The sequence below is a fragment of the Poeciliopsis prolifica genome, unplaced genomic scaffold, assembly GCF_027474105.1.
Source record: "Poeciliopsis prolifica strain line A6 unplaced genomic scaffold, Auburn_PproV2 SCAFFOLD002, whole genome shotgun sequence".
Lineage (NCBI taxonomy): Eukaryota > Metazoa > Chordata > Actinopteri > Cyprinodontiformes > Poeciliidae > Poeciliopsis > Poeciliopsis prolifica.
The window spans coordinates 14,635,805-14,663,683 of NW_026562377.1; the positions used below are offsets into that span (position 1 = coordinate 14,635,805).

The 27,879-nt window shown below is 39.1% G+C and overlaps 2 protein-coding genes and 1 long non-coding RNA gene across 4 annotated transcripts; 2 read left to right on the forward strand and 1 right to left on the reverse strand.

The window, feature by feature from the left end:
* Positions 1–983: 983 nt before the first annotated feature.
* haus5 (HAUS augmin-like complex, subunit 5) lies at positions 984–8,716 on the forward strand. The gene is made up of 19 exons (XM_055051436.1): positions 984–1,318; positions 1,393–1,455; positions 1,591–1,623; positions 2,387–2,411; positions 2,499–2,631; positions 2,924–3,083; positions 3,186–3,264; positions 3,549–3,640; positions 3,712–3,772; positions 3,889–4,016; positions 4,097–4,178; positions 4,298–4,452; positions 4,597–4,759; positions 5,193–5,273; positions 5,407–5,552; positions 6,315–6,411; positions 7,087–7,225; positions 7,447–7,579; positions 8,433–8,716. The coding sequence occupies exons 1-19, from the start codon at positions 1,221–1,223 to the stop codon at positions 8,533–8,535; spliced, it is 1,971 nt and encodes a 656-aa protein (XP_054907411.1). The 5' UTR covers positions 984–1,220; the 3' UTR covers positions 8,536–8,716.
* LOC129373486 (uncharacterized) lies at positions 6,178–9,259 on the reverse strand. Of its 2 annotated transcripts, none has more exons than XR_008607372.1 (3): positions 9,188–9,259; positions 7,022–7,173; positions 6,178–6,402 (listed from the first exon to the last, which is right to left on the reverse strand). It is a non-coding gene; the product is annotated as an uncharacterized LOC129373486 (long non-coding RNA). The 2 variants fall into 2 exon arrangements; XR_008607370.1 differs by having other exon boundaries at positions 9,184–9,257.
* On the forward strand, positions 9,043–27,636 carry sin3b (SIN3 transcription regulator family member B). Its single transcript, XM_055051423.1, has 19 exons — positions 9,043–9,600; positions 11,879–11,985; positions 13,946–14,099; positions 15,379–15,741; positions 16,035–16,190; positions 16,908–17,033; positions 17,321–17,410; positions 17,552–17,670; positions 17,959–18,172; positions 18,314–18,430; positions 18,611–18,849; positions 19,453–19,636; positions 20,250–21,132; positions 23,204–23,373; positions 23,459–23,632; positions 24,706–24,798; positions 24,889–24,983; positions 25,400–25,598; positions 26,427–27,636. Exons 1-19 carry the CDS (start codon positions 9,490–9,492, stop codon positions 26,661–26,663), a joined length of 3,831 nt encoding a protein of 1,276 aa, XP_054907398.1. The 5' UTR covers positions 9,043–9,489; the 3' UTR covers positions 26,664–27,636.
* The last annotated feature ends 243 nt before the right edge of the window (positions 27,637–27,879 follow it).

Here is a 27,879-nt window from a genome sequence, read left to right on the forward strand (position 1 = left end):
GATTCCCTGGTTTTCAGCTATTTTCTCTGAAGCATCCATTTTTTTTTTTGTCAATTTCATTTTACTTAAAATGTTTCTGTATTTTGAACAATTGTGCAATAATCAAAACCATCAAGCTCTAACCCGGTATCTGTGACCACTTGAATGAATTTTAACGCCATTCATCCTGCTCAAAGTTCAAGTGGATCGCTGCGAGGTTTCCACTTTAAAGTGGATCAGGTGCGCCCTCTATGTTTCACACCTGCGAATTACAAGTATCTCAATAGCCAACTTGCTTTTTGTATAAAATTTCTTTAAATCCCATGGGGATTAACAGTTATTGCAAATTGATAGGAGTAAAATATTTTTAGTCCCAGAAATGTTATGGAGAGATTGAAAAAAAAAATAAAATTGCACATCTGCTAAACTGGATTGATTAATTTAATATGTGTTGTATACATTCATGTCAGTTTTGTGTCCCGTGTTTTTGTGGTAGAGGTGAGTTTTATTCTCGAATTTGTTTTGTTTTATAAAGTTATAAGATCTCTTCAGTCCATACCACAGAACTAAGTCCATATGATGAAGTGCAGAAAAAAAGAAAAGATAAAAATCATGGCCATGACTTAATAACATTAATTAGTATCATTAGTAATGACAACAATGGGCAAATCCGATCTCATTTTGTTTTATTTCAATTTGGGAATTAATCACATTCTTCGGATAGTTGCGTTTAGCAATAAAAACATTAAAAATTTACAGGACATATGACTTAACATCATATAGCATCAAAACCTGGTTTTGGTTTTACTGAATCTGTGCTTCTTTTGACACAAATACGCATAAAAACTGATTGATCTACTGGAAACATGATGAAATTGTTTCAGAACTGACATTTTTCATTATATTTCAACCTGGATTTATAGTTTCGGCAAATAAACGTACCCAGCCAAAAGAGCTGGTATCCTGTAACCCTGGCAGCACCTGGCCGTAAGGAGATGAGGCGCTGTCGCAACGGAAATACTACCCGGAAGTAAAATGAAGTACTTGCGCGGGAAATATTTCAAATACGTGAATGTTGTTATTATTATGAGGATAGTCAGTGGAGAAGAGACCACTTTCTAGGTAGACGGACAGCGGTCTTATAAATGTAAACCACCACAAACTTTACACGACTCAAGCAAGTTAAAGGAGGCTCCTAGTTGTTGCTAACTGGAGCTAGCAGAGATTAGTTAGCAATTAGGATGGCGGATAGAAATCTGGTGAAGGAGCTGAAACGCTGGGCGACAGAGGAATTTAATCTGGCTCGCGACAGCCTACCTAATGAAAACTATTTAAAAACGTAAGTTACGGTCTGAATGACAAAATATGAGACACGTTGTTGTTGCCAGTCTTCACGTAATCTATTCTTTCTAGGCTTTGTGTTGGGACTAGAAAGTCAATATGGACGTACGTGATCCAACATGTTTTCCACCAGAGGTCAGTCAGTTTTTCTTTTTGACGATTTCCTTTGATTCTTACAAGCCTCGACCATTATGACATACCGTAATGAATGCCTCTTGTTGCCTGTCTGCAACCTGTTCAAGACTTATGATGGCTTTTCTGTTTTTTAAGGAACGTGAGGATCATGCGAGGTAATCTCCAGTGGTATCCTTTCGTGGCTTTGACCTAGTGCGCTTACAGCAAGTTATTTGGGAAAACGAACACGTTTATATTTGTTTGGAGGCCCAAACAAATGAAAAGCTTTCATATCAAAGCTTCATACCTTTAATATGGATTATTTACAAAAACTCCGACCAAAGTGGAAATTTGAGAATATTTGTGTTTAGCAGGAAAATAATGCGCCCATATATCCACACATTTCCCAGTCGACATTGTTGTGTGTTTTATTAACTCTATATTGGATCACATGAACACATGTGTACATCTGTGCACACTAATGAACCTCCAACCAACGACTAACAGGAAGATTCTGATTGGCTGATAAAGGTTTTAGGTTTGGCAGTAGGAAATGTGTGGGCGTTCATGTGGATAAAAATCTTTGATAATTTGTTACCAATGACATTAAGACATAATATCTAAGCATAGTTTGGTATGACTTTTATGGTACAATAAGCTTTTGGGGAAAAAATATTCCAAATTATGCCATTTATTTACACAAAAATGTATAGAACACTGAATACAACAAGCTGACAGAGAACTCTTTGGCCTCATTTGCACATTAAAGTGTTGGAACTGTAGTGGATTGGTAAGGCTTTGACTTATTTTTTTTCTTTACTGTTGTGAAACTTCATGCAGTGTGGTGCACATTTACAGATTATGAACGGTGCCTTTCTCTTTGCAGTCCTGTAAATTTGTGTGTTAGTTACTGTGTTTGCTGGCAATTTCCTTCACCTTGCGATCATTAAAGGTACAAGACACTACAAGACAAAGAGGTAGGCTTTGCCTTCTCCTCCCAGTATGTCCAATTCATGACACCATGAATTTCAGCATGGTTTCTGGTGTATTATTTATTTGTTCAGTTGATGCAAGCTAAAGGCCAAAGTGAGGCAGCAAAGCGCAAAGAGCTTCAGATGAAGATAGAGCAGCTGAGGGATGAGATCAGTCACCTGGACTCCCAGATCAGAGGAACAGAGGAACAAATGACAACACAAGGTTTGTCCTTCCTACGGTGTATACACATCAAAGAGGAATCAATGTAAATTAAGAGCCTCTTGATCGCTGACATCTATCAGGTGTTGGCATAATAGCAAAGATTACGATAACCAAGTATAACTGTGGCTTTGATAACCTTCAAAATATTTCTCCTTAGATTGCAATATTATACACTTTAGTATTGGACAGATGTTTGCAGGTTCAAATGTGCTGCTACAGGTAAACACGTTTCATTGTATTTTCTTTTAAAGAGCAATATTGTGCTAAACAGTACTTCCACTGCTAATTGTAGAGCAATCTATAAATCGCATCTGGGTCCAAATCGAGGAGAACCAGACCCGGGAACTGCTTCTGAAGGCTTTCAGACAGCGCACCGTCTCCAACCGTAAGGTTCTCTCTGACGATGTGCAAAAGATCAACAACCACTGCCTGGTGCTGGAGCAGATGGCTAGGTTAGACAAAAATCCTTTTAAATAATAGACATGATTACAAATATTTTAGAATATTTGTAATTGTCATTATTGTAATGATGTTGTTGTCTTGCTGTATTGCAGGAAAGCTGAGACTGAAGTGCTGTTTGGCGATGAGCCCTCCAACCTCAACTCAAAGGCTGTGGCAGTACCTCAAGTTCTGGTATGAGCTGCAGAAATTTGGTTTTATATATATATATATATATATATATATATATATATGTATATATATATATATATATATATATATATATGTATAGATATATACATATATATATATATATTTTTTTTTTAAATTAAATATCCATTATCTGATACACTATTGCACTGACAAGTAAATAAAAAAAACAAAATAGAGAATTTCAAATTATTGGACAATTTAATGTGCAGATTTTAATCTCATTTTCTGTTTGAAGAAAATTTCCTTTTTTCTTTTTTGTTTGTCAGCATGAGCTGAGAGAGCTGAGTGAAGACAGAGTCCACTTCTTTCAATGCTTACAGGAGAGCGAAGTGAAAACGCAATATTCTGCACCCCAAAGGTAACAACTATTATCAGATCAGACGTTTTTTAAACTATAACTTTTCACATATTTACTGGATTGTTGTCCAGTTCTAGCATGCCTCGTGAGCAGAGGATGGCTGTGTTTCAGTACTGGCTCAGTGCTGCTGAGGTTGGTTCATTTAGGGTCTCCTGGGTTGTGCAAACTAAGTTGATATTTTTGAAATAAAAGCTCTTCTTCAAAATGATTTACCTTTTTGATAAAAATGTTGTCTGTTATTTCATCAGAAAGTGTTGAGCAGTTACCCTCCTAGCCATGTCCTCTCAGCACTGCAGCATCTAGCTGTGACAGACCAGAAGGCTCTGCAGGACCAACTAGCTTCTTTGGATGTGGCACAGGACGTAGCAGCTCTACGGTAAGAGAAACGTCACATTGTTTTAATGGGTTTCGTTCACATTGGCAGTATTTAGTGACATAGATATCGTCCCCATACAGATTCCGATTTGAAAGCGATCACCTTTTGGATATTTCCGCAGAGGAGTGTGATGAGCTACCGCCTGTTCAGTCTCTCCTAGAGGTGTAAAACCTTCACTGACATTTAGTTGTTGTTTTTGTGTGTGTGTGTGTGTGTGTGTGTGTGTGTGTGAGAGTTCTGCTCTGCTACATGTTGGATTTTATTCATACTCCTTGTTTCAGGCTGCTTGGGCTGAGGTGCAGCAGAGTTTCACAGAGCTGTCCAAGACTCGCTCCAGAATCCAGCAGCTCAAATCTCTGTTGACGTCTCGTAAGGCGGAGGTCGAGCAGGAAGTGTCTGGTATTGCAAATGAGAACCTCAGTGAAAGCTTAACGCTGTAAGCCCAACAATTGAATAGGAAAAAAACGTGTTCTTGTTTAATCAAGTTCCTGCTCAGAGTAATTTGGTGCCAAATAATCTGTGAATTTTGATTGTTTTAATTTACCGTGCTTAGTTCAAATTGCATCTAAATTGTTTATAGGTCAACACTGGAGGTGGAGCTGCAGTGTGTGATGCGGGCAGCTGCTCGGGATCACATCAGAGAGCGCTGTATTCAGCTTGACCAGCATGCCAGAAACCGTCAGGAGGCATTAAGGAATCTTCGCAGCCAGTGGCAGAGCATTCTGGACTTCAGAGAACTAGTGGTGAGAAGGAATACTACAAGCACAGCATTTTTATTATCAGTTACTAGGACTGGGCAAAATGGCTTAAAAATAAAATCAAACTGTTTTGTATGAAACAAAATCTGGCTTTCAGAAGAAATTACAAATGGCAGGGAGTATTTTCTTAAACCTGTTTTTATTTCCATCATCCCTTCTAGGAGTCAATCTGACTTCAATGTGCAAATAAATAAAAGATGTTAAAACATGCTTGTTAAACAAGATATAACAGGCCCTGGTGGGCCAACATCAATATGAAATACGGAAACTCCAGAGTGTATTGGTGGGGGAAAAAAATCCAGATTAAATCTTCATAAATATAAAATTTAAAGACTCTGTAAAATCGTTTTTTCCCCAGGTTTATTTGTTTCATTTTTCAAGATGCCATAAACATCTGGTGTCTATTGTTTCTCTGCAGGCTCTAAGACAGGAGCAGTTAAGAGGTCTGATTAAGGGGAACTCGTCAGCTAAAACGCAGCTGATCAGTGTTCACAGAGAGGTCTGAATCTAATAATGCTTTTGTCTATTTTTCTTTACAAAATACTGTAAATGACTGAACTACTCTTGGAACATTTCTCTTTTTATATTGATGTATCTTGTTTTCCATGACTATGCTTTCTTTTTTCCTTCAGTTGCAGGAATTTATCGAGGCAAAGCTTGTGCCACAGTTTGAAGACGTAATTGGCGTAGCCAACAAACTTCGAAACACTGTTTCCAAGGAGGCCAAACAGTTTGGAACAGTTTCACTTCCTGCTCTGGACCACAGGACCATGGATGGGTAAAAACACATTTGGTGATATCTATAGAATACAGACCTGAAGCTATTTTGAAAGTATCTAAGAATATTTACTTGAAATGGGAAGCTGAGTTTGTTGAGTTTGATTGTGTTTGAGATAAATTGTCGTTACACAGAAGAGGGAACAAAAATACACCAAAAAACTTTCTCTTAAAAAATGGTACATTTGTCAATTTAGCAATGCACAACTAAAAGTACTACAATGTCTTACAAAGTATGTTGTACTTATTCAAAAGTATTCATGAGTTTGAAAGATTTTATTTATTTTTTTTGTACGTTTATCTTGCACTGTAGTTACACCTGCAAATTGGTTGGGTTATGTCTCCACAGTCTCTGCACGTCTAGATATTGAAATTCTTGTGCATTTTTCTTGGCAATAACTCAAAGTCAGATTAGACAAAGCCCATCTATCAACAGAGTTTTTAAAGTCTTGCTCAGATTCTTAATAGGACTTATGTTGGAACTTTGTCTTGGCCAAGCACTTGTATATATTTTCTAACAAACATGTGGGACTTCACAGAACAGCTGTATTAAGATCATTAACCTGCATACAGATGAACTCAGTCAACGTAAAAGGCTGTTCCTGATGGGAGTTGTTCTCATTGGATTTTATTTAGGGGTTTCAGTAAAGCTGATTAGGTACATATACATGCTACGCTTTTCAATGAATACTCAAGGTGAGGCACCGTACATGATAAAAGTATTGGGATGAAGTTCACTTTTTTTTTTTCCTTCTCGTTTCAGAGAGCACAGAGTTCCTGCGTCGTGGTTGTCCATTCACCGCCTGCAGGCCTCAAACTTCAACAGCCTGCGTGAGAGCCTGAACTTCCCCCTGTATAAAGTGAGTATTGGGAGGTTAAATGGTTTAGCCTTTTCATCAATTTTTATTTGACAGACTCATGGTCAATATAGATGTAAAAAAAATAAAAATAACAGACACCTTCTGTTGGAAAATGGGTAAAACAAATTATATATCTTTAGTATCTTGGACACTGTAATCTGTGTTATGGGGTGACATCGAAGGCAATAAGCTGAATATGTTGAGGTCATGCATCAAGGTATGGTTGTAATACCTGGTATAAAATATCCAAAGATTATTGCCTTCTTAATAGTCCTTCAGTGAAGTTATATTCTGCATCCCTGAGTTAATTATTTTTCAGGGAACAAGTTAATTTTTAAGATTTCAGCATTATGGGTTGCTAATTATCCCTATAAATAATCAAAATACTACTAGGAGTAATAAACTAATATGTCATTGTTAAGGAACAGAATTTGTGACAAAATGGCATCAATAGAGTACAAAATGGGTTAAAAAAATTGACAAACAGCAACACAATAAAATCTATTTTTAACATCTTCGGTAACAAACTGTTGGCTCCTCCTTAAATATTCTCAGATTAATTTTTTCAGAGGCTAAGGTTTCATTAAAGACTTCTAATTTGTTTCCTCACATTTTTGTGATTGAATGCGATTTAGATGTTTACTATGTTTTGTTTTTCCCATGCCTATGCTTCAGGCTCCAGAGGAGTTGTGTTTCCAGTTGCTGTCCCAGCAGCTTGAGCTGCGTTTTCTCCGGGAGTTGCTGCAGCTTCACTCGGCCACGCTGCAGAAAGTAGAGAAGGACTCTGAACAACTGTATGCATCTGATCAAAAAGGTATGAGAGGAAATTGAAAACAGACAGCTGTTCTTAGATATATATATATATATATATATATATATATATATATATATATATATATATATAATATATATATATATATATATATATATATATTTTATAAAAGCTGGATGTAACAGGAAATTTTATGTTTAGCTGTGAAAAACTTACAATATGTTTGATAAAAGGGTTTTTGTTTTTCTCTTTTTAAATCCCAGCTTTGCTGTCCAAAGTCAGCGAGTTGGATCAAAAGCTTCTAAAGTCTTTGCTGCCAAGAGTCAGAGGTCTCACCAACCGCTGCGCTCAGGGTCTTTCTTATGGAGCTCAAGTCAAGACCGCCATCTCTTACTGGTGAGGAATACTTAGGGACTACATAGCTGACTTTGAACTTCTTTTTTTAATAAATACTCATAATAATAATAACCATTTTTAACTTTGCTTTCAAAAATGTCTTTGTTCTTCCTCCATTAGATAGCTTTGCAGTGTATTTGTTACCTAAATCACATATATGGTAAAATCAAAGCCATAGGGTGTCAATCAAGCAGCATTTCACTAATAATACTTTATATTTTCCCCCACTAACATCATCATAACCACTTTCAGATTGTAGCTGTATAGTCCAATAAATTCAATACACCCTTAAGTATTCAGTTATAAAACTCAAGTGTTTACACTAGCTTGTTTTGACTTTCACAACTTTATTTTCTATTCATGCCACTTATTCTTTCTCTATGCATATTGCATATCCTTTCAATATGCATAGTTTCCATGCACTTTGCTGTGGCTCAGTTCCTTTCTTTTCATAATCAGACAGTTGAAATTTGACTGAATGTCATAATCTAAAAACTTTATATCATTCAGTCCATTTAGGATTTACATGTTGAACATTGTAAGTAGAGCGTAACAAACAACAATTTGCAGAAATTTTTATTTTGCACTTGAAAGTCAGACCTGAGACACAAGTCTACAAATGTATAACCAGCCAATCCAGAACAATAGGCTTTCCCTGTTGTACAAACACATTTTAATGCTTCATCATTTTTATTTCTGATCTACTGGATGATTTATTGAATGTTTTAGTAAGGTGACATTAGTATTATCTATATCTTACAATGTGCTTTTTCTATTGAATTGGTTTTACTTTCCCTTTGCAGCTCATTGTACATAACCATAATAATCTGTTTTGGTATTTTCAAACATGTAGGTGGGACCAACCAGCCCAGCATGTTCTGCCTGAGCTCAGAAAAGGAGGACTGACTTTCCAACAGTGGCTTCAGAGATGGAAACTTAAAGCAAAAGCTTCATAGTTTATACCCCAAGGGTTTAGAACACCACCGACCCTTTAGTCACCGTTCATTACATTGTTAGTTAGAAAGCTCTGAAATGTAATAAAATTCTTGTTTGTTTTTCCTTTGTATTTTACAGATGTCTTGTGACTCTTAACACTTGGCATGTTTAAATCAGACATTAAAATACGCATTTTGAATACATGTGTCTTCGTTTTTAAATGATCCAGTCCAGTTTGTGTAGGAATGCCCTCGCTGCTGAGCTCAAACAGGCTGAAGATCGACACATTTTGATCTTGTGCTGTTTGAATTCGCATTAATTGCATTCACGTACTCTAGTATTGGTGTACCTCGCACGCAGAGCTTCGTTCTTGCAGTTTTATCCCAGTGCGAGTGAGTATGTGGCTGTTATTTTACACGGAGCAACATTGTTCTTTTGTAGCAGTGAAGGGGGAGTGGAGCAATCTGATTCTTGTGAACTCGGCTCCTCCCCTCGCTGCGGCTGCGCACTTCAATTTTTCACCCCGGTTTTTTTTTCTTTTTTTTTTTTTATTTTTCACTCCTACTCTGGCTTCCGGACGCCAAGATAGACCGCTGCCGCCGAATTTAAAGAGACAGGCCATAGTTATTTTAAATACGTAAAACGACAACCATTGTCTCCGAGCTTACCGACCCTTCGTGCTTTCGTTTGCTTAAATCGGCCGTGATGTTCAGTCAAAGTCGCAGCGAGTAGTGGCTTGTCTGTCATCACTCTCCACTCCGCTGGGTTTCCCGTCTTTTTTGCCTGCTTTTCCCTCTCTCTCTCTCTCTGCTCGTCGAGACTGTCCAGCTAGGCAAAGTAGGGTTTGCTCGCTGGCAGGCTGGCTTCCCGACCGAGAAGACGGTTTGTCGCCTAGCCAACAACTGGAGGTAACGCCGAAGCTTCCCTCTCAAGTTGTGGTAGCGGCTCTCGAGCCTCCCTACGCCGGGGATATAATGGCGAAGATTCAGGCGCACAGCACCGCCAAGCAAATAAACCAAATTCAAGACAAGCCTTACGTGATAACACAAAAGCAAGTGCAGCAGCAGCACTTCCAGAAGCTCAAGGTAAGAGGACAACGGGCAAGATGAGAGAAAAGTGTCCGTGTCTCAACCATTTTGTTGCTCTGGGCTCACCGTCGAGAGTAGTGAAAGGAACGGTTGGCTAACGGTAGTTAGCTTACTGGGCTAATAATAAAAGTAATTCATCGCTGACCAGCACACGACTGACATGTAGGTTTATACGTGGAAGCTGTTTCTCTTCAACAAACGCGTAACTCGCACTCAGGGGACTCAGTTTGTTTTACTTTTTTATTTATTTTTCAGTATTTACGCCATCAGCGGCAGCTGCTGCGAGCAAACATTTAGTCTGAGCTCGGTTGTGGGAAGTTCCTTCTTGTTGGATTTTTTTTTTCTTTTCAGCCAGCTCGAACAAAGTGGAGGACGTAAGCCAGGCCAGCCAAGAAAAGGCTACTTCGGTTGATTAGCAGCTTCGTTTTCACATGTCTTTGTGGCTGCGGTGTTTTATTAAATCGGTTTGTTCCTGCCGACACAATACAGTTGGCCAGGAACCAGCGGGGACTGAACGTATTGTGTAAATGTGTATGCGGGTGGGTGTAGTTAGTGTTAGGGGACTTATTATGGCTAACATTAGCCGCAATAACCCTCTTTAGACTGTTGGTTACAAAGCTTCGCTTTTTATTTCGAGGCGGTTTACGTTTATCAACGTTTAATCAATGATTTAAAAAATCTGGCTATTTATTTAACATATTCATTAGGTTGGTTTGCAGCTTTCTAACATACCAACTATGCACAAGGTTATTCTGAGTGCTTTGCAAAAAAAAAAATCAAGATTTTATTGCTGCTCGAGTTAAGCTATTACATATGAGAAATAAAACAAGAGAAATGCATATTTAAAACAAAAGCCTTAGTACTGTAAATGTCTTAGAAAGACATTTACAGTAAAATTACAGTATTTTTAGCCTTGATTTTACTTGGATTAAGTAAATGCATGGTCATGTGAGTGATTAGTTCACAAAATCTATTGTAACAAACTACAGCTGCATGTGTCATATATCAATAAACAGGTATGATAACAGAAATCGATACTCATTTTAAGTACAAACACAAAAAGAAAAAAACAAATGTCATATCAGATGATTGAGGTATTTTATTCCAAAAGCAAATGCAGGAATTAGAAGCTTGTCTTGATTTTTTCATTAAACCATCTCTAACCATTTTCTGATATCTAAAAAGAATTTTAAAAGTAATGTGTTTTGAAAATGCTGGGAGTAAAGTTTTAAAGATTTCATTCAGTTGGAAATAGCTGTTTTTGTTTGTTTTTTTTCCCCAGTATTTGTATTGTTGGTCATGAAAATAAATAAATGCCTCTAAATTGTCAATGAAAGAGGTTTCTTTTATCCATTAAAGTATTTAGAAAAGATTCATAGAGTAATAATGTTGGTGGTTGGGTTATTGTATTCAATTATTATAACATGAGTAAATGAATTAACATCAGTAAATAATGGTTGAGAAAATGCACAAAAGGTGAAAATGAACAAAACAAAAAAATCAGATGGATATTAGAGATTTGTGTTTAAGATCTTTTGCTTGTATGAAAAAATGGTCTTGATCTTTTTAGTCCTTTATTTGATGTTGAACTCTCAAACGACTTGCAATACATTCTTCTCTTGTTGCATTTCTTAGAGAAAAACAATCATAATTGGTCAAAATAAGTGTTGGTACACAAGAAACAAACAAATAAACAAATCTTTATAAGCCAGAAAAGGCTTGATTGGCACATCCGTGGTGGAGTCCATGGATCCTGGATGTCTCAGATTTACAGTGAGGTGGTTTCAGAGGTGAGGAAAACGTAAACTGTAAATACTGTCTCCCTTTGTTAGTTTTACACTTGGGAATGCTGTGTAAACGCGTCCTGGATGACCTGAGAGATCTCAAAGGGGTATATCTGATGATATCAATCCTTAAAGTGCTGTGCTCAGTGGGCTCTATTTTCTTTGTGTTGATCAGGATTCTAGCAAAACGATTTTAGATCAGCAGCAGTGAACACATCTAAAGAAACTGGCTTTATTTCAACTCACTGGAATGAAAGCATTCTCACAATCTTTTATGGTTGTTGTTGGTTCATTTAATAAAATATTAGGTTTTTGAAACTTAATCTGAAAAACATTTGTAACATTTTTTTTTGTTCTCTGGCAATTGTCTACAACATCGGCAACATTTACTTCACCATTAGCACACATTTATATGTTGTGACTATAATTTACACATCTTGTTTGAGACTAATTGTGTTTTTCCTCCTTCTGTCTGTTTCTTCTGTATTTAGGTTGAAGATGCCTTGTCATATCTGGACCAAGTCAAAATTCGCTTTGCGAACGACCCTGGCATATATAACAAGTTTTTGGACATCATGAAAGAATTCAAGTCACAGAGGTATCACTGATGATGCACCCAAACAGACTAACCTTGTGTATTTTAAACTTTAAATGTCATGTAGTTGACTAGTTCTTGTTTGTCTCCAGTGCTTTATGTCCAAGCAGGACTAAGCTGACTAGTTAGGGTTTTTAGTTAACCTCAGCTTCTGGGGATATTGTTATTGTCACCAACTAAAAACATTGGAAATCATTCGTACAACAAAATAAATCTACAGTATGGACTCCAAATCTAATCTACACTGGAAAATTAGCTTCTTCCTTGCCTCACTAGTTTTTCTGTCCATTCTTTGATATTGTCTTTTTGTGAAGGCTTCTTTATATGAAGCATTTATTATTTCTCACAACAGCTGTTTGCAACAGTCTTTTCAGATGACGTCTAATCCTTAAATCATACCATCTGCTTTTATAAACAACTCAGTGTGGCAAATAATACCCAGTCTTTTTTAAGACAGCATGCATGTTAATCAAAAATAATTAATGAGATACGACTGTCAGCTTTCACAACTTCTAGGATCTTTCCATATGACAAAAGTTTAAAATGAGCTTAAAGGAACCTTAAGTGAAATCAAAAACTAAACAGTTTTTCAGGTAAAACACTAATGTCTGGCTTACATGGCAAGATTTTAAGAGACCCCACAAATGACAAAAGGTCTTGGGTATAACAGATTTGGTTGCAAAGTGGGAGGTGTTGATCCACATGGCAGGAGCAACACACCACACATGAACCAGAATTCACTCACCAACATTCAGATTTCAGATGGAAAATTTCGCAAAATGTCTCAAGACCAAATGTGAGTTCAGAGAAAACAAAAATAGAAGAACCAATTAATAAACTAAAAAGACATTCCTGAAGTCTACTGGACTTTCTAGAGTGCCATGGCAGAGTTTTACTCTTCTGTACTCCAGCTTCCCCTTCACATTTTCATTTCCTTAGTCTCTGATTGGCTCCTTGTCACACCCCAAATGGGCCAAGACAATCCAACATGTTGAATATTCCCGATTTTTAGATCGGAGCAGTCCTGATGTCTTTCAGAGCAGACCAGATCACTCTTAAACACCTCACACTGCAGGAATATCTTGAGGTCATCTTATGAGTCACTACAATCCTTAAAATTGCTGGATGTGGAAAATCAGGACATGAATTGGCGATAAAATCTTGCCGCGTGAACTAGACACAAATCAGAATGTTTCATACCGACTCTTTGCGTCTGTAACTTTCTATCAACTGATCTTGACTAAAGACCATCAGTAAATGCTTTGGCACTTATGTACTTCCTGTTATGATCTTAAACATTGTTACCAGCTGCAACCTAATAATATTTACACATTCTAATTTACATACAAGTTGCTTGCCTGGCCAGCCTTCAGTAAATAATGGAACATAAAGAAACATTATTAAAATCAAGCAGCTTAAATAGGAGGAAATGCATGTGCTGTTTTCTAGACGTGAGTGCTGGTGGGGGTCATATTCAGTCATCGTATCAAAGATGAATCTTCAATCACTTCAGTTTTCTCTAGCAGTATCTTGTAATATTGTACCATAAGCAGTGACTGCGAGAACTCTGCTTTACTGACAGCTTTAACGGTCCCCAAATGTTGCATAAAATCCAAAATCTGTAGTTGTGAGGAACGCTCATGTAAAATTACTGCAGAGCTGTTAGATGATTGCTTTCTTTGCTTAGTTACTTTGCTTGAATGTTAACACCCAAGAATTATCTGTTTGCTTTAGACATAATCAATGTTTTTTTTAGAAAAAACCCATTGATTATGTGATTAATCAATGGTTTTGATTATGTGATTGATTAAAATGAACTGTACCAGTTCATTTTAAAATAGATAATTTATCTTGACTATTTTAAACTAAACTATGCCTTTTAGAACTCATTTGTTTTCATGTTTAGGAGAAGTTGATTATTATTGCCAGCTACATTATTATGTTTGTCTTATTTCTTAAATAGCATCGACACACCGGGGGTTATAAACCGAGTGTCGCAACTATTTCATGGGCACCCAGACCTCGTTTTGGGCTTTAATGCCTTCCTGCCGCCAGGCTACCGGATAGAGATCCCCAAGAATGGGATGGCTTTCCTTCAGTCGCCATTCACTACACAGGTAAGACATCCTTTATCTCCTAAAACCCCAAAGCTACTCGAAGATATTATATGGTTGTAGTTTTGACTCTGTACTTCTCTGTTAAAAGTTCCTTAGTGTTTAAGTCCAGAGAACTTTTACATTTCTGGAAGGATTTGGGTGGGCTTAAGTAGAACTTACAGCAAAATGTGCCATGAAACTTTCCTGTTTAGGGGATAAAATAGGTCCCAGTATTGAAGTGCCACTTCTTCCTACCTGTTGGGTACGAACAAACTCTGTAAAAGTCAGATGATCCTAAATTCTCAATGTGTTATATGTGACTCCCATATTCAACGTGTAGCAAACAATTAATGCATGAAAAGTTATTGATTTCAGATAGTTCGGTTTCATCCCTATTGGCTGCCAGAGGGTGGTGCTGAATGTTCCCTCTGCCCAGAAAATAATAAAACCAACAATCCTGACAATACAGATCATTTTAGGGGGCTTTAATCATCATTAATAGTAATTTATTGTGAAGATAATTGGAATTCTTATAAGAAATTTATCACAATAAATAATGCAATAAATGCCCATAGTATACCCAGTTATCGTTTTATATTTTTTGCATACTGAAGCCATGATTGTGCTTCCTTTTCTCAGATTCCTAAATAAGCTGCATTTTCATTTCAAAGCATGAAATAATGAATCTGACATAAATCAAAACCCATTTCAAACACATGAGAAACACTGTTACAGCTGTTCATTTTAACATTATTAAAGAGGAAGTATCATATGAAATTGACTTATTTGAAATTTATATCATGTTATAATGTTACTGTCTCATCAAAAACATACCTGAAGTATTGCTCTCAGTCTTTAATGCATGTTTGAGAAATCCTTAAATCTCTAGTGGCTGCCATTCAGGTTTGTAAAACGCTTGAGGGAACGAAGCACCCCCAGCCATATGCAGCTCTTCATCAGAGCTGCAGTTACCAAGCCAAACTTACAAAGCACCTCTCCCCTGTGCCTCTCCCACTCAGCTCCTTCAAACCAGCAGCAGCAATTAGATAACACTTGGTGAAACTGAGCGTCTGCTGCACTTATTGAGCAGTATCTTAAGTCCAGCACTCTGACAAACGTTTGTAAACGCTTAATAGAGGAATGTTGATGTGCTGAATGTTGGAAAGAGCAGCAACTTCTTAAGGACACAGAGGCCCAAATTGAAGACATTAAATTCCTAAAATTTAAGTCATGTTTGATACATACAGCCTTTTTAAAACAACTGAAGGTGCCTATTCATTTCTATTAATCTTTTCTGCAGGTGTCTCCCGGACAGCCGGCGAAGAGTCTGACCACTCCTGCAGTGGCTGCCACCTCAGGTAGTGTCCCCGTTGCTCATTCAGAAGCAGGACCAGCCCAGACCAGTGACACCAAGGCGGCCTCATCAGACAACCTATCTTCAACCTCAGCAGGACCCTCAGAGCCTCCCAGCAAACTTTCTCTTCCCCTGACGAGCAAAGAGGGCCACAGTCAGGCCACCACCTCGTCCATCTCCCCCCCTGCTTCAGAGACGAGCCCTGTAGAGTTCGACAGTGCCATTAGCTATGTAAACAAGATTAAAAACCGTTTCCTGGACCACCCTGAGATTTATAGAGCCTTCCTAGAAATCCTTCATACATATCAGGTACTAAATATTAAGACATGTTGTGGTTACTGAGTGGCTGTATTTATTATCCTGTCCTCTTCCACCTCACAAATTTTAGGACTTACTGGTTGTTTTAAAACCTGACTACTGTTGCTCTGGTATTTCAGGAATTAATTATGTTCTCCATTACTTTGTGTTAATTTTCAAAAAGAAACTAAACATAACGCATTCCAGAAAACACGTCTCTGAAGCACAACAACAACTCACCATGATATGTAGCCGGACTAAAGAATTAAACTTTCCTCTGGTTCTACTCCTCCAAAACACAACAGAAGGAGCAGCTGGAGGTGAAGGAGAGTCGAGGCGGCCGAGGCAGCAGCGGGATGACTGAAGATGAGGTGTTTTCCAAAGTTGCCAGTCTCTTCAAGGGACAAGAGGACTTACTTGCTGAGTTTGGACAGTTCCTGCCTGATGCCAAGAGATCACTGGTAGGTCTAGCAAAAATAGACAGACAAATGCTAATCCACTGTTGAAGCAGATGGTAACTTAATATTTTTTGATAATTTTCACTTCTCTTCCCAGCATTATTATAGACATTTTCAACTAATCTAAACAAATTTGTTAGTTTTAACTGAACTTTGTTTTGCTGTTTTTCATTCATTTTTTCTTTTTAAGTTAAAATTTGTCCTTATTCTGTGTGTTGTAGTTCAGGCTAAGGAATAAAGATTCATGCAGGACTGCAAACATCCAAGCCCCGACATTCAGCCTTTCCTCCAACACGTCAAAGAAAACATCTCATAAATTTGGCTTATGTACACATTAAAAATAGTTTTTAATTGTTGCCTAAAACTTTTGATCAATAACTGTTAAACTTCCTGGATGCACCAAAGCTGACTTGCCTGTCAAAGGCAAAAAAAAAAAGACCACTAAGTCATCAATATTATTTCCTAATGAAGTTATACTGTGAAGAAAGTTAAATTATGTTTGATTTTATTTAGGTCTTTAAATTTAGATCATAATTGTTTTAAAAAGTGTTTAACCTCCTGAAATTGGCAGAATCCACTCTTTTATCATTTACATTTCTTGTATAACGTTACCTTCTTTTGCACTTGTACTAAATATGTATTGGAAAAATGTTACTGTATCAATAATTTGAAGAGTTATGATTGAGCTCCTGGATTTTGTTTCTGCTCCCGCTCATGTAGTTCACAGGGAGTTCCCTGACAGGAGGGAAAGAGCAGGTGAAAAAGTCAGAGGAAGAAGACCCGATAACCAAACAGAACAAGAAGAGGCCCAGGCCATTGCTGATGCATATGTCCCCGCTGCTCAAGGTAAACTTTCTGTGCTGATGAAGTTCTCCTGGTGATTCACAAATTAATAGCTTTTTTTAAAATCTGTGAATGCTTAAAAAATGTTTTGCTTTACAAAAAATGGCAACATATTGTAGCGGTAGCTCTAATACTCTTTCCAAAAGGCTGTGCAGCTTTTTATTCTGGCAACAAGTTTGGGAGATTTACAAAATCTCCTGTTTTTATACAGAGTTTACAGATGTAACTGAGATGAGTTGAACAAAATGCAGTAGGACACATTAAAGTTCAATTGTCTTTTTTTTACTCAGAAAAAGATGAAGTATCCCTGCGCCAAAGATCAGTCCTTTGCTTCTGTTGGGAAACATGGTGTCTTAAGAGAATTCTCCTTTTTTGATAAGGTAAGGTACTGGATTTCATGAGTGTTTGTTAGATTTTGCTTTGTTTTTTTCTTCTCATGCGGCTGATCGGGTTTGCTTTTTTATTTATGTATTAATTCCTACATTTTATTTATTTTTTTTGATATATCCTCATTTGTTCAGGTTCGTCGCCTGTTTAAAAGCCAGGAAGTGTACGAGAACTTTCTGCGATGCATTGCCTTGTTCAACCAAGAAGTGGTTTCTGGGGCAGAGCTGCTACAACTAGTGACTCCATTCCTGGGGTGAGTGGTTAAAATTATGGATAAATAAAATGGAAAGATAAGTAAGATGCCCACTATCCAAGTGTTGTATTTTAAAAAATGTAGCCCATTTTCACAACAGGTGCAGCTTAGAACTAAACATAATTATATCTATAAATTAATTTTCACACTGTGATATTCATACTTTCTAAATTTGCATAAACTTATTTTAGAAGACTGTTACAATAATTAATATCCTGTCATATATAGAATGAGAAGTTCAGATGAAAGGCTTCATCTGAACGTCTCTCCATGCATGACATCTGGCAGGAAGTTTCCTGAGCTGTACTCTCAGTTCAAGTCATTTCTGGGGGACAAAGAGCTCTCTCATGCTGTGTCGGGGCTCGCTGATCGTTACATGGAAGGAGGAGGGAGCAGAGAAGTGGATTATGCCTCTTGTAAACGCCTGGGTTCAAGCTACAGGGCATTGCCCAAGACCTATCAGCAGCCAAAATGCAGTGGGCGCACTGCTCTTTGCAAAGAGGTACAATCAGAAGTTGTCACAGTTGTATTCTGTTTTATTTTTATTTTTCTCACATAAAGTATTGTAAATTCAGATTAAATGGTGTTTGCAAGTCCAAATCTTTGATTACAGATTCATAATCTTCTGTCTCTGCATGTTAAGGTCCTAAATGACACCTGGGTTTCATTCCCCTCCTGGTCGGAGGACTCGACATTTGTTAGCTCAAAGAAGACTCCATATGAAGAGCAACTGCATCGCTGTGAGGACGAAAGATTTGAGGTGACCATAATATTTATTGTGAAATGTTTTTTTTTTTTTTTTTTTAAATGGACCATATGAGTTTTATCTATTTGCAGTCTAGGTCTCTTCAAAGATCTCATTATTAAACTCCATGGTTGCAAAACTTGTGACTGTGTCTCATCTAAATGCTCCGTCTGTCACATTTTGTCACACTTGTAGTTGGACGTTGTGCTGGAGACGAATTTGGCCACCATCCGGGTGTTGGAGAGCGTACAGAAGAAGCTGTCTCGCCTGTCACCAGAGGACCAGGAGAGATTCAGATTAGATGACTGCCTGGGTGGCACTTCTGAGGTCATCCAGCGCCGTGCTGTCTATCGTATCTATGGCGACAAGGCCCCTGAGATCATCGAGGGTCTGAAGAAGAGTCCCGCCACCGCTGTGCCTGTGGTGCTTAAGAGGTTTGTCTTTTCATATTCTAACTTCAAGGTTTTTTTCTTTACTAATTTTTTCTAAAAGTTCAACATTCTCTGCAACATGCGTTGTTGCTCACATTGTAGGATTGTTATCTATGAACATCTCAATCTCTTTAAGTTTTACAGTTTGGGATGTTTGTACTGCATGCTGTGGGAGCTTGAATCAACTTAGTGCCGATTTGTAATATCTTTATGTTGGTGCCAAGTAGAGCTGTGCAATATCTAAAATCACAAAGGACTACTTGTATAAAATATTTGGTAGGATGCTATATACTATCTGATGATAACGCCGTGCATTATAGAAAGTGCTGCAACTGATTGTAAGCAACACCTGATGTGTATCTTAAGTGACTGAAATCCTGTAACTTATAGAGCGTGTTTGGGACTTAATCATTTTTTTATTGGGGAAAAAAAAATTGCATAATTTTTAAAGCTCAAAACAACTCTGCTTTTGTTCTGTACTCTTGTATGGAGAACTGAAAGCCCATCGCAAAAATGTTCCAAATGCTTTAATATCTGGTTGCACACCTAATATTTATTACTGCGCGGTTCATACAATGCATCACTGTTATGTTTTTCACCATTCAGGTTGAAAGCCAAGGAAGAGGAGTGGAGAGAGGCCCAACAGGGTTTCAACAAGATTTGGAGAGAGCAGTATGAGAAAGCCTACTTGAAGTCCCTGGACCACCAAGGAGTGAACTTCAAGCAGAATGACATGAAGGCCCTGCGGTCAAAAAGTCTCCTCAATGAGATTGAAAGTGTCTACGATGAGGTAAAACCTCTGAGGTCTTGATAAACGTTTAAAGAAACATCCAACAGACTTGTTCTGTTTACATTTTTGAGGATGGCTGACTTCTTATTCTTGTTTATTTTAAAGATGTCTGACTTCTTATTCTTGTCTACTTTAAAGTTGAGCTTTCCCACTAGTTTTTTGCTACACATAAGATGAAAAATCATCATTTAGAAAATTATCATGACTATGTCTTTAATTAAAACCATGTCTCTTGAATGGAAGAGATAATTTCAGACACAAAACTTCACAGCCATGTCGCTGAACTTCTTGATGGCTTTATCATTTTCTATTCTTTCTGTACACTTGGTTAGAGCAACTTAATAGCAAAAAAAAAAAGGGAAAATTGGGCTGTTTTCCATTCATCCATTTTCTAATACCCTTGTCCGAAGTAATCTGACACTTGTTTGCTTATTTTTAAATCAGTATTAAGTAATTGACATAAAACAAGCTTCTAAGTCGTCCTGAAAGGTCACTTGTGAGTTAGTTTTGCCTTGTTTTAAGTGTGCATATTTGTGTACGTTGTGTTTTCACAGTGCAACTCTTTTTATCTTCCTCACTATCTCTTTATTGAATTGTTTTACCTTCTTTCCAGCGTCAGGAGCAGAGCACAGAAGAAGGAGGCGTTGGTCATCAGAGCCGTAATGGGTCGGGCTCAGCCTCCTCCAGCGAGCCTCACATGATGTTCACCTATGAGGACAAGCAGATCCTGGAAGACGCCGCCTCCCTCATCATCTACCATGTGAAACGGCAGCCCACCATCCACAAGGACGACAAGGACCACATCAAGCGCATCATCCAGCACTTTGTTCCCGACCTCTTCTTCTCTCGCCGCGGTGAGCTCAGTGATACAGAAGAATGGACCGACGAAGAGGCGGAGCCTGAGGACGGGGCAGAAAGAGGGGGTGGAGCCTCTGCACCAACAGCAGCAGCAGCTGGAGGAGGAAGCAGCCATCCGAACAATGCGTCAGGGGGATCAGCAGCAGCAACAGCCGCCATGGGAAGTCAACTTCCATTACAGCCAGCTCAGAACCATAACCAGTCCCAACTGCAGCAGCAACTCAACGGCGAGTCCAGGAGGAGGCGCTGCAGCCCACCTCAGCCTACGGACACTGAGCCCTCCAGCACATCGAGTAGCACGAACCAACCTGCAGTGACGACTTCCTCCACCCCTGGCTCTACTCCCATGGAGGCGAGCTCCAGCGCCGTGGGAGAAAAAGTGGACCTCCGTGACCCTGAAGCAGAACACCAGAAGGAGCTGGATGGCGTCTATAACCTATTCTTTGTAAACAACAACTGGTATTTCTTTTTGCGGCTGCACCAGACTCTGTGTTCGCGGCTGCTGCGGGTTTACCGGCAAGCTGAACGGCAGCTGCTGGAGCACCGAGCGGAGCAGAGCCGGGAGAGGCTGCTGATGGCGGAGGGGAGGAGGGAGAAGGCGTGTGACCTGGCCATGGAGCTCCGCCTCAAACAGCCCAGTAAGTATTTGTCAGTGCAAAGAGGAGGTTAGGACCACTCTTCTCTGATTTATCAGCACCATTGTTTTTAGTTATAGGAGATTAATGATCGGCTGATACTTACATGTGGAGCCGATCTTCTCCCCTGATGTTATCTACCTCAGCAAAGGTCTAAAAATCAACCAGTATCCATTTCTGCTCCCCAGTGAGAGGCTTGACTGTTAGCCCGGCCCACCAGGTCATGTTGTTAACTGCGATAGTCAGCACCACTGACTGGTGGTAATAGTCAACCCACTGTTACCAACTTTGAAACTGTCTTGCTATGTTTAGCAACATTTCAGACCACGAAAATGATATTGGGCAAAATCAGAATCAGCAGGTCAGGCTTTTTAAAGAGGAGTAATCGTGGACCGGTCAGAAAACTGCAATCGGTTCAGTTAGAACTTATGCGTGACTCAAACCTGAGTAGCTGTTTCTATTTATTCTTATAAAATCCTTTACCTAAACAACAATAGCCACACGTAATGTAAAGAGAATTTTAATCTCATCATCTCTGAATCTAAAGGTGATCATATGATGGCAGATGACGCAATCTGGAAATGATTGGGATTTACTTTAAGTCATTTCCAGATCTGAAAGGATGAAAGGTAGTTATTCCCTATGCCTTGTACCAGATTATGTAGTTTTCTTCTGTTATTGAAAATATAAATATGTAACTATCTGGAAAACCAAAAGGCCTAATTGAACCTTTCTGTTTGTGCTTTAAAAATGAGTCAAAGACTGAAGACTGGGAATTTAAGTGTGAAAAGGCATGGATCCTTTTCACATAGAGACACATTAATAACATCGACGTCACCCAGTCATTTTTTAACATATCTGTATTGGTGTGATAAATAAACTAGGCTGATATTAACAGCAATATTTATGTCACAGTTAATGTGATTGCCATATAAGTGATATTTTTTATTAGCCATAACATCTATATTAATATTGAATACCAATATCTGCTCAAATCTTCCTATTTGTGCGTCCCTAACCTTAAAATGTGTGTGGAAGCTGAGAGTAAGAGGTTAAATGGAGCTTCACACCTGTTCTGTTGTTTGACTTGTGTTCAGAAAGTGAAAGTCAGACTGCAGTCTGTCGTTAAAATAATCTGTTAATCATACAAGTTTCAGAATTGCTCATTTGTTGCAGTATTAGTTGAGCAACGTATCTAATGGTCACCATTTATAGACAGACTCTTCTCTCTAAATGAATTGAGGTCAAATATACAGGCTGAGTTGACTGTCAAGCTGCCATGACAAGCGATTTGCTTACTCTTGTTCAACCTGCTGCAATATTTTAAGAAAAGCAAGACTGTAAGTAGCGATGAGCTGCTAGCAGATCAGGAGGTGAAAATTGTTGTTGGATTATAGAAAACTGAGACAGTCTCTGGATGTTTGGAACTGGATCACATGATAGAGATAAATCTGTCTCTCTAGGTTAACATTTGTTACAACTGAGCTAACCACTGAGCTAACCACTGAGCTAACCCAGAGTGCTCTGCTACCCTGGAACAAGCCATGCTTAAGCCTCGCTTAATGTCCATTCATATCCACATATGATAGAGGACATGGAAGGTCATTTAAAGTTAAACTCTTTCCAGCAAAATATTTTTCTTGTTTAATTTAAGTTTTCCCAACCTTTTCAACTTCCTGCTGCCTCGAACTCAAAGCACCAATTCTGTCTGTTCAGCGATTAGGACAACCTCCATGTGCTTGCTCCCTACTTCAGGCAAACTGGACAATAAATTGAGTACAACTAAAAGCTAGTACTAATAGAAATGACCTGTTAAGGTTTTTGAAAGGACAAAAGTTAGAGCTGTTCATGAAATGGTGCCTTAAAATAAAGTGTACTTCCTGTAACAGGAAAAAAAATACCCATTTAAATCTGAAGATCTGTTTTAAAACTGCCCCAGAACAGATTTGCATATCTGTAAATGTCAACCCTGCACAACACACACAGCTCTGGGTTTCAGATACACACCGACTTCTACCTGGAGGGAAATGACTAAATGGTGTGAAAACCCATAACATGGCCTCTTTGTCCACAGGCGAGGTGGAGTTAGAGGAGTACTATCCAGCCTTCCTGGACATGGTGCGCAGTCTCCTGGACGGCAACCTGGATTCCACACAGTACGAAGACACCCTGAGAGAGATGTTCACCATCCACGCCTACATCGGCTTCACCATCGACAAGGTCATCCACAACATCATCCGCCAGGTGATTATGCTTCACCTCTGTCTTTTAGCTTGGTCTTGTTCCGCTTTGAAACACTTGTTCTGCAACCATTCTCTTCTGCCCTCAGCTGCAGCACCTGGTGAGCGACGAAGTGTGTCTGCAGGTGGTGGATCTTTATCTGGCTGAGAGGAAGAGAGGGGCGGCAGGCGGGAACCTGTCCTCCCAGTGCGTCCGAGCAGCTTGGGAGACGAGCTATCAGTGGAAGGCTGAGAGGATCATGGCTGAAGAGAACTGCTTCAAGGTGAGCAGAGAGCTGCTGGCGGCAGAGCGAGATAACACTGAGTGAAACTAAAGCAGATTGGAAGTCACATTAAAAGGGCTTCTTTACACTAATACCCATAAATACTGCAACAAACTGAATTCAGAAATGGAATATGCCCGTCTCCGATATATTTTCAGTGTAAAAAAAGCTGTTTTGTGTATCCCTCTGAGGCTGGTGGGAAAACATTTTTGTTGATTTTGCTTCTGGCTGAACCTCTAAGGTCATCGACGTCCAATTGGGAGGTGAATGTCCACCCAAGTCTCAGATCCATAGTAGTTTTTATCGACTTTTCTTTCAGTATTGAACTCTGTTCATCTCCAGTGGCTCTTACATCAACTTTGGTCACTTTCCTGTCTTTGCTGATGAGAAGCTTTCTCACTTCATGATTCTGCCACCTTTTGTTTAACTGTGAAGATGGTCTGTTCAGGGTTAGTTTTGTCAAAAGATTTGTCTTAGAACATCTTCTTCTCCATGTTTGTTGTGTTGCTCCACACAGCCTCTCCACAGTTTCATCCCTGAACTGAGTCTAAATCACACACAAGTGAACTCTACATGCACTGTGAGACACAAAGTAGATTTTTCTTTTTATTTTATTGTGCATAAATGTGACCGATATCTGGCTTTTTCCACACAGTCTTATCGGCCCAATACTGATCTTCACCTCCTGAAAAACCTAATTTGTGCCGCTTCTGTGTGTGCTACTTACTCAGATTCGTATCTGATAGTTTTAAAAGCATCTGGAGTCTGAGCGGTCGTGTCGCATTTTTTTATGAGTTTTACATCATTGATGTGAGACAGGCGTCATTATATATTTCAGAAAAAGCCAGACGCAGCATATCAGGACATGTACAGTGGCTGAAAATTATAATTATGAACCAATGAAAGAAGTCTGTCAGTGAAGCGCATCGCATCACGATCCCGCCACTCCTGGTCCAACCGCACAGCTGGGACGAACGAGGTCCTTACAAAAAGGATCATTTAAATGTTTAAGTTGACTGAAGCGTTTTTGAATCGTCTTCTTACTCAAACTTATAATCTTTTGTTTTTCTCAGGTCATGTTTATCCAAAATAAAGGTCAGGTGACGATGACCCTCGAGCTGCTGGACACCGAGGAAGCTCAGGCTGATGATCCGTTGGATGTTCAGGTAGCCACGCTAATGGATAAACATGTTTACCCACAGAAAAACAATCCATCTGAAGTTAATGATTAAACATGCGACTCTTGATTCCGTCAGTGCCTGTCGAGCTACATGGAGCAGTTTGTTGGGACAGAGTCCAGTTTGTGCTCCCAGGCAGACGGTTACTTCTTCAAACCTGTGTTCCTGCCCAGGTAGGAGCTCCAGAAAAGCACAGGATGTGTTTATGCCACTGCAGAGTATTTTCCCTTCTGGTTTGTTGAATAGTTACCAGGATGTTTAACGAATGGCATGGCTTGTTCCTCATACTTATCTGGGGATTAAAGGAGTTCAACTTTTTTTTCCAGCCAAAAGGTCTGCGACATGCGACTAAAACGTCCACATCAGGATTCGCTTTAAAAAAAAGTCTTACTTTATACATACTGCCAGGAATCTGCATGTTTTTATCTTACAGTTTGGCAAAACTCTTGTTTCGTGTATTTGAAAATAAGACGTAATTACAGCAACATTGTGAAAATTTGAGTGATTGAACAGTGAGCATTATTATACAAACCCAACCTTTTTTTTTTTTTTTTTTTTGAAGTCTTCATAATTGTGTTTTGTTGGAAAGGAACCTGCGGCGTTTCCGGCGCTGGCAGGTGCGGCAGGTGGAGGCGATGCGCTGCAGGAGAGAGTGGCACCGGCAGCTGGCCGTGGAGAACGCCGGCAGCCTGGAGTGTCGTTTCAAACTCAACACTCACAAGATGGTGTTTGTCATGAACTCTGAGGACTACATGTACCGCCGCGGCGCGCTGGTAAAGGCCAGGAAGGTAGGCGCCGCTCCCCACCTTACGTACTGCAGACGTCTAATTTACACAGACGGGCTGAAGACCCTTTGACCCGACTCAGCCGCACAGCTTGGTTCTCCTGAAAGGTCCCAACCTCTTGCTAGAAGATGTCTGTGTTAAGGTGTCAAAATATGACATTTGAGATACAACTGCTGGTTTTCCTATTCTGCTGAAATACTTCCTGCTTACATTATCTGATTATAAAATTGTTGGCCCAAAAGTTTAAACAAAAGCGGGTCTGAAATGATTTAAGTGGCATAAATAACTTGCTGTTATTTATTTAATGCAACTACATATATTTAATGGAAAACCCCTCATTGCATCAGGTCTATATTCTGTCTTTTTATTAACTTATTATCCATCCAAGTATTTGACTTCGAGCTCGTCATCGTCGTGTCGGTGATTTTGGAAGATCTCTCATTTAGAAACGATAAAGATATTCCTTGGTAAAATATTTTTTACCTTTATGTTTTAATGTCATCCCCTTATCAAAAACATCCCTGGTGAAAATGCTGTTGAAGGTTAATAGAGGAGGGATGCGGCGACGACTTCCTGAAGGTGGAGTTTCAGAAAGAGCAGGAGTTTTTAAAGAAACAAGGCCCAATTTTAAGGCTTTATATGATGAAGTCAAATTTCTTCCATGTCATATTTGATATATGTGTCTTTTGACAACTGCAGGTAACACTGTTACTAGATTATGCTGTAAAACACGCAATGCACACAATACTGCCCCTTTAAAAAATGAGCAGAAACTGTGGATGTTTGACCTGAACCCTGACGGACGCTGACCGTCTTCCTGCTCTCCTACAGTCGCAGCACCAAGTCGCAGCGTGCCAACACGAACGCTTCGACAAGTGGCACCAAAGCTGGCTGGCCAATCATGTCCCGGCCTCGGCCGAGCGCTCGGTGCAGAACTGGCTGATGGGCGAGGAGGAGGAGGACTTCATACCCTGCAAGACCACCTGCCTGTCCACCGAGCTGAAAGGACAGGCGGTCAACAGATACCAGGTTCATTACAGCAGTAGCAAAGCCCCGTCCTCGCCGTGAAGATCAGCAGGCCACGCCCTCACAGGTAAATGCATGGACTTACAGGACATCCGCACACTAAACAGACATGAACAGCTACAGTCCCATTTCTCCGCCTCCCTCCCACATGTTCACTCATGGATGAATAAAACTGGCAGAGACACTGCGAGTCGGTGAGTGAGCATGCAGAGCGAGGACGAGGACCAACAGACTGAAGTAATCAATGAAAGCGAACAGTTTCTGACGGATGCGATCGGTCGGATGCAACTGCACAAACAGAGCTCATCTGCAGCAGATCTATCGTCCCGTCTCCTCTGGCGGCTCTAGAGTGAACAGGACTGACGGTCGGATCAGCCGAGAGATCATGGAGTTTGTTTCAGAAATGTGAATGTCTTCTTTCTTTTTTTTTTTTTTTTTTTAATGTTGAGTGTAGTTTTTAGCTTCTGAAGCCAGAGAGCCTTCAGCCTGTTGGTTGATTCATGCGTGTTTATATGGAGAGACAATGGTAAATGTTTGTGTGTATGTGTATCCTGCTCTCTACATTTTGTCTGTGAGTCCAGAACAGGCTTTATAACTATAGTATCTACATTATTACTGTATGTGCATATATACAGGGATCCTGTATTTTTATATATGCATCTACACAAGTCGATACATCAGAAGATCATGTGATTCCTGAAAGTATTTGTTGTCAGCCAACCTTGATGTTCGTGCTCTTCTTTTTTTTTTTTTTTTTTTTTTTGTATTCTTCCTTTTTGTGTTGTAGTTAAATGAGTTATCACCGGGGCAACAAGGAGTGCTTAAATTTAATGGGTTTAATATTAATGAAACAGTCAAATTAAGTACCATTCACAAAAACATTTCTTTTGCATTGTTCTCTTTTGCATACTGACATTGAAAATAAAAGCGAAGTATCATCAGTGTTAAAAAGAATGTATAATGTTTATCTTGTATCAGTTATCAGATAATAAACAACCTAGTTGTGACCTTCTTAGACTTGGACTGACGGGTTGTTTGTTGCTTCAGGTTTTCATCAGTCTGAACGTCACAGAGAAGCTGCAGGAGTAACAGGAGAAACCGCAGCTGCACTCAAACGTATCATAAAGTGCGTTATTGGCTTTACTGTATGTCATACGATATCCAAACCCAACAGATTTAAAGTCCAATTAATGATTTTACCTTCGGTTATGAAGTAAAGTTGCTTTAAAATGCTACATTTTAGTATCATATTTCTAAA

Coding starts and splice junctions, on each gene's coding strand:
- haus5 (XM_055051436.1), top strand. CDS start 1,221: ATGGCGGATAGAAATCTGGTGAAGGAGCTGAAACGCTGGGCGACAGAG. Junction 4,179..4,297: donor CTGTTCAGTCTCTCCTAGAG/GTGTAAAACCTT, acceptor TCCTTGTTTCAG/GCTGCTTGGGCTGAGGTGCA. Junction 4,453..4,596: donor CTCAGTGAAAGCTTAACGCT/GTAAGCCCAACA, acceptor AATTGTTTATAG/GTCAACACTGGAGGTGGAGC.
- sin3b (XM_055051423.1), top strand. CDS start 9,490: ATGGCGAAGATTCAGGCGCACAGCACCGCCAAGCAAATAAACCAAATT. Junction 18,173..18,313: donor GCACTGCTCTTTGCAAAGAG/GTACAATCAGAA, acceptor CTGCATGTTAAG/GTCCTAAATGACACCTGGGT. Junction 23,633..24,705: donor CTGAAGAGAACTGCTTCAAG/GTGAGCAGAGAG, acceptor TGTTTTTCTCAG/GTCATGTTTATCCAAAATAA.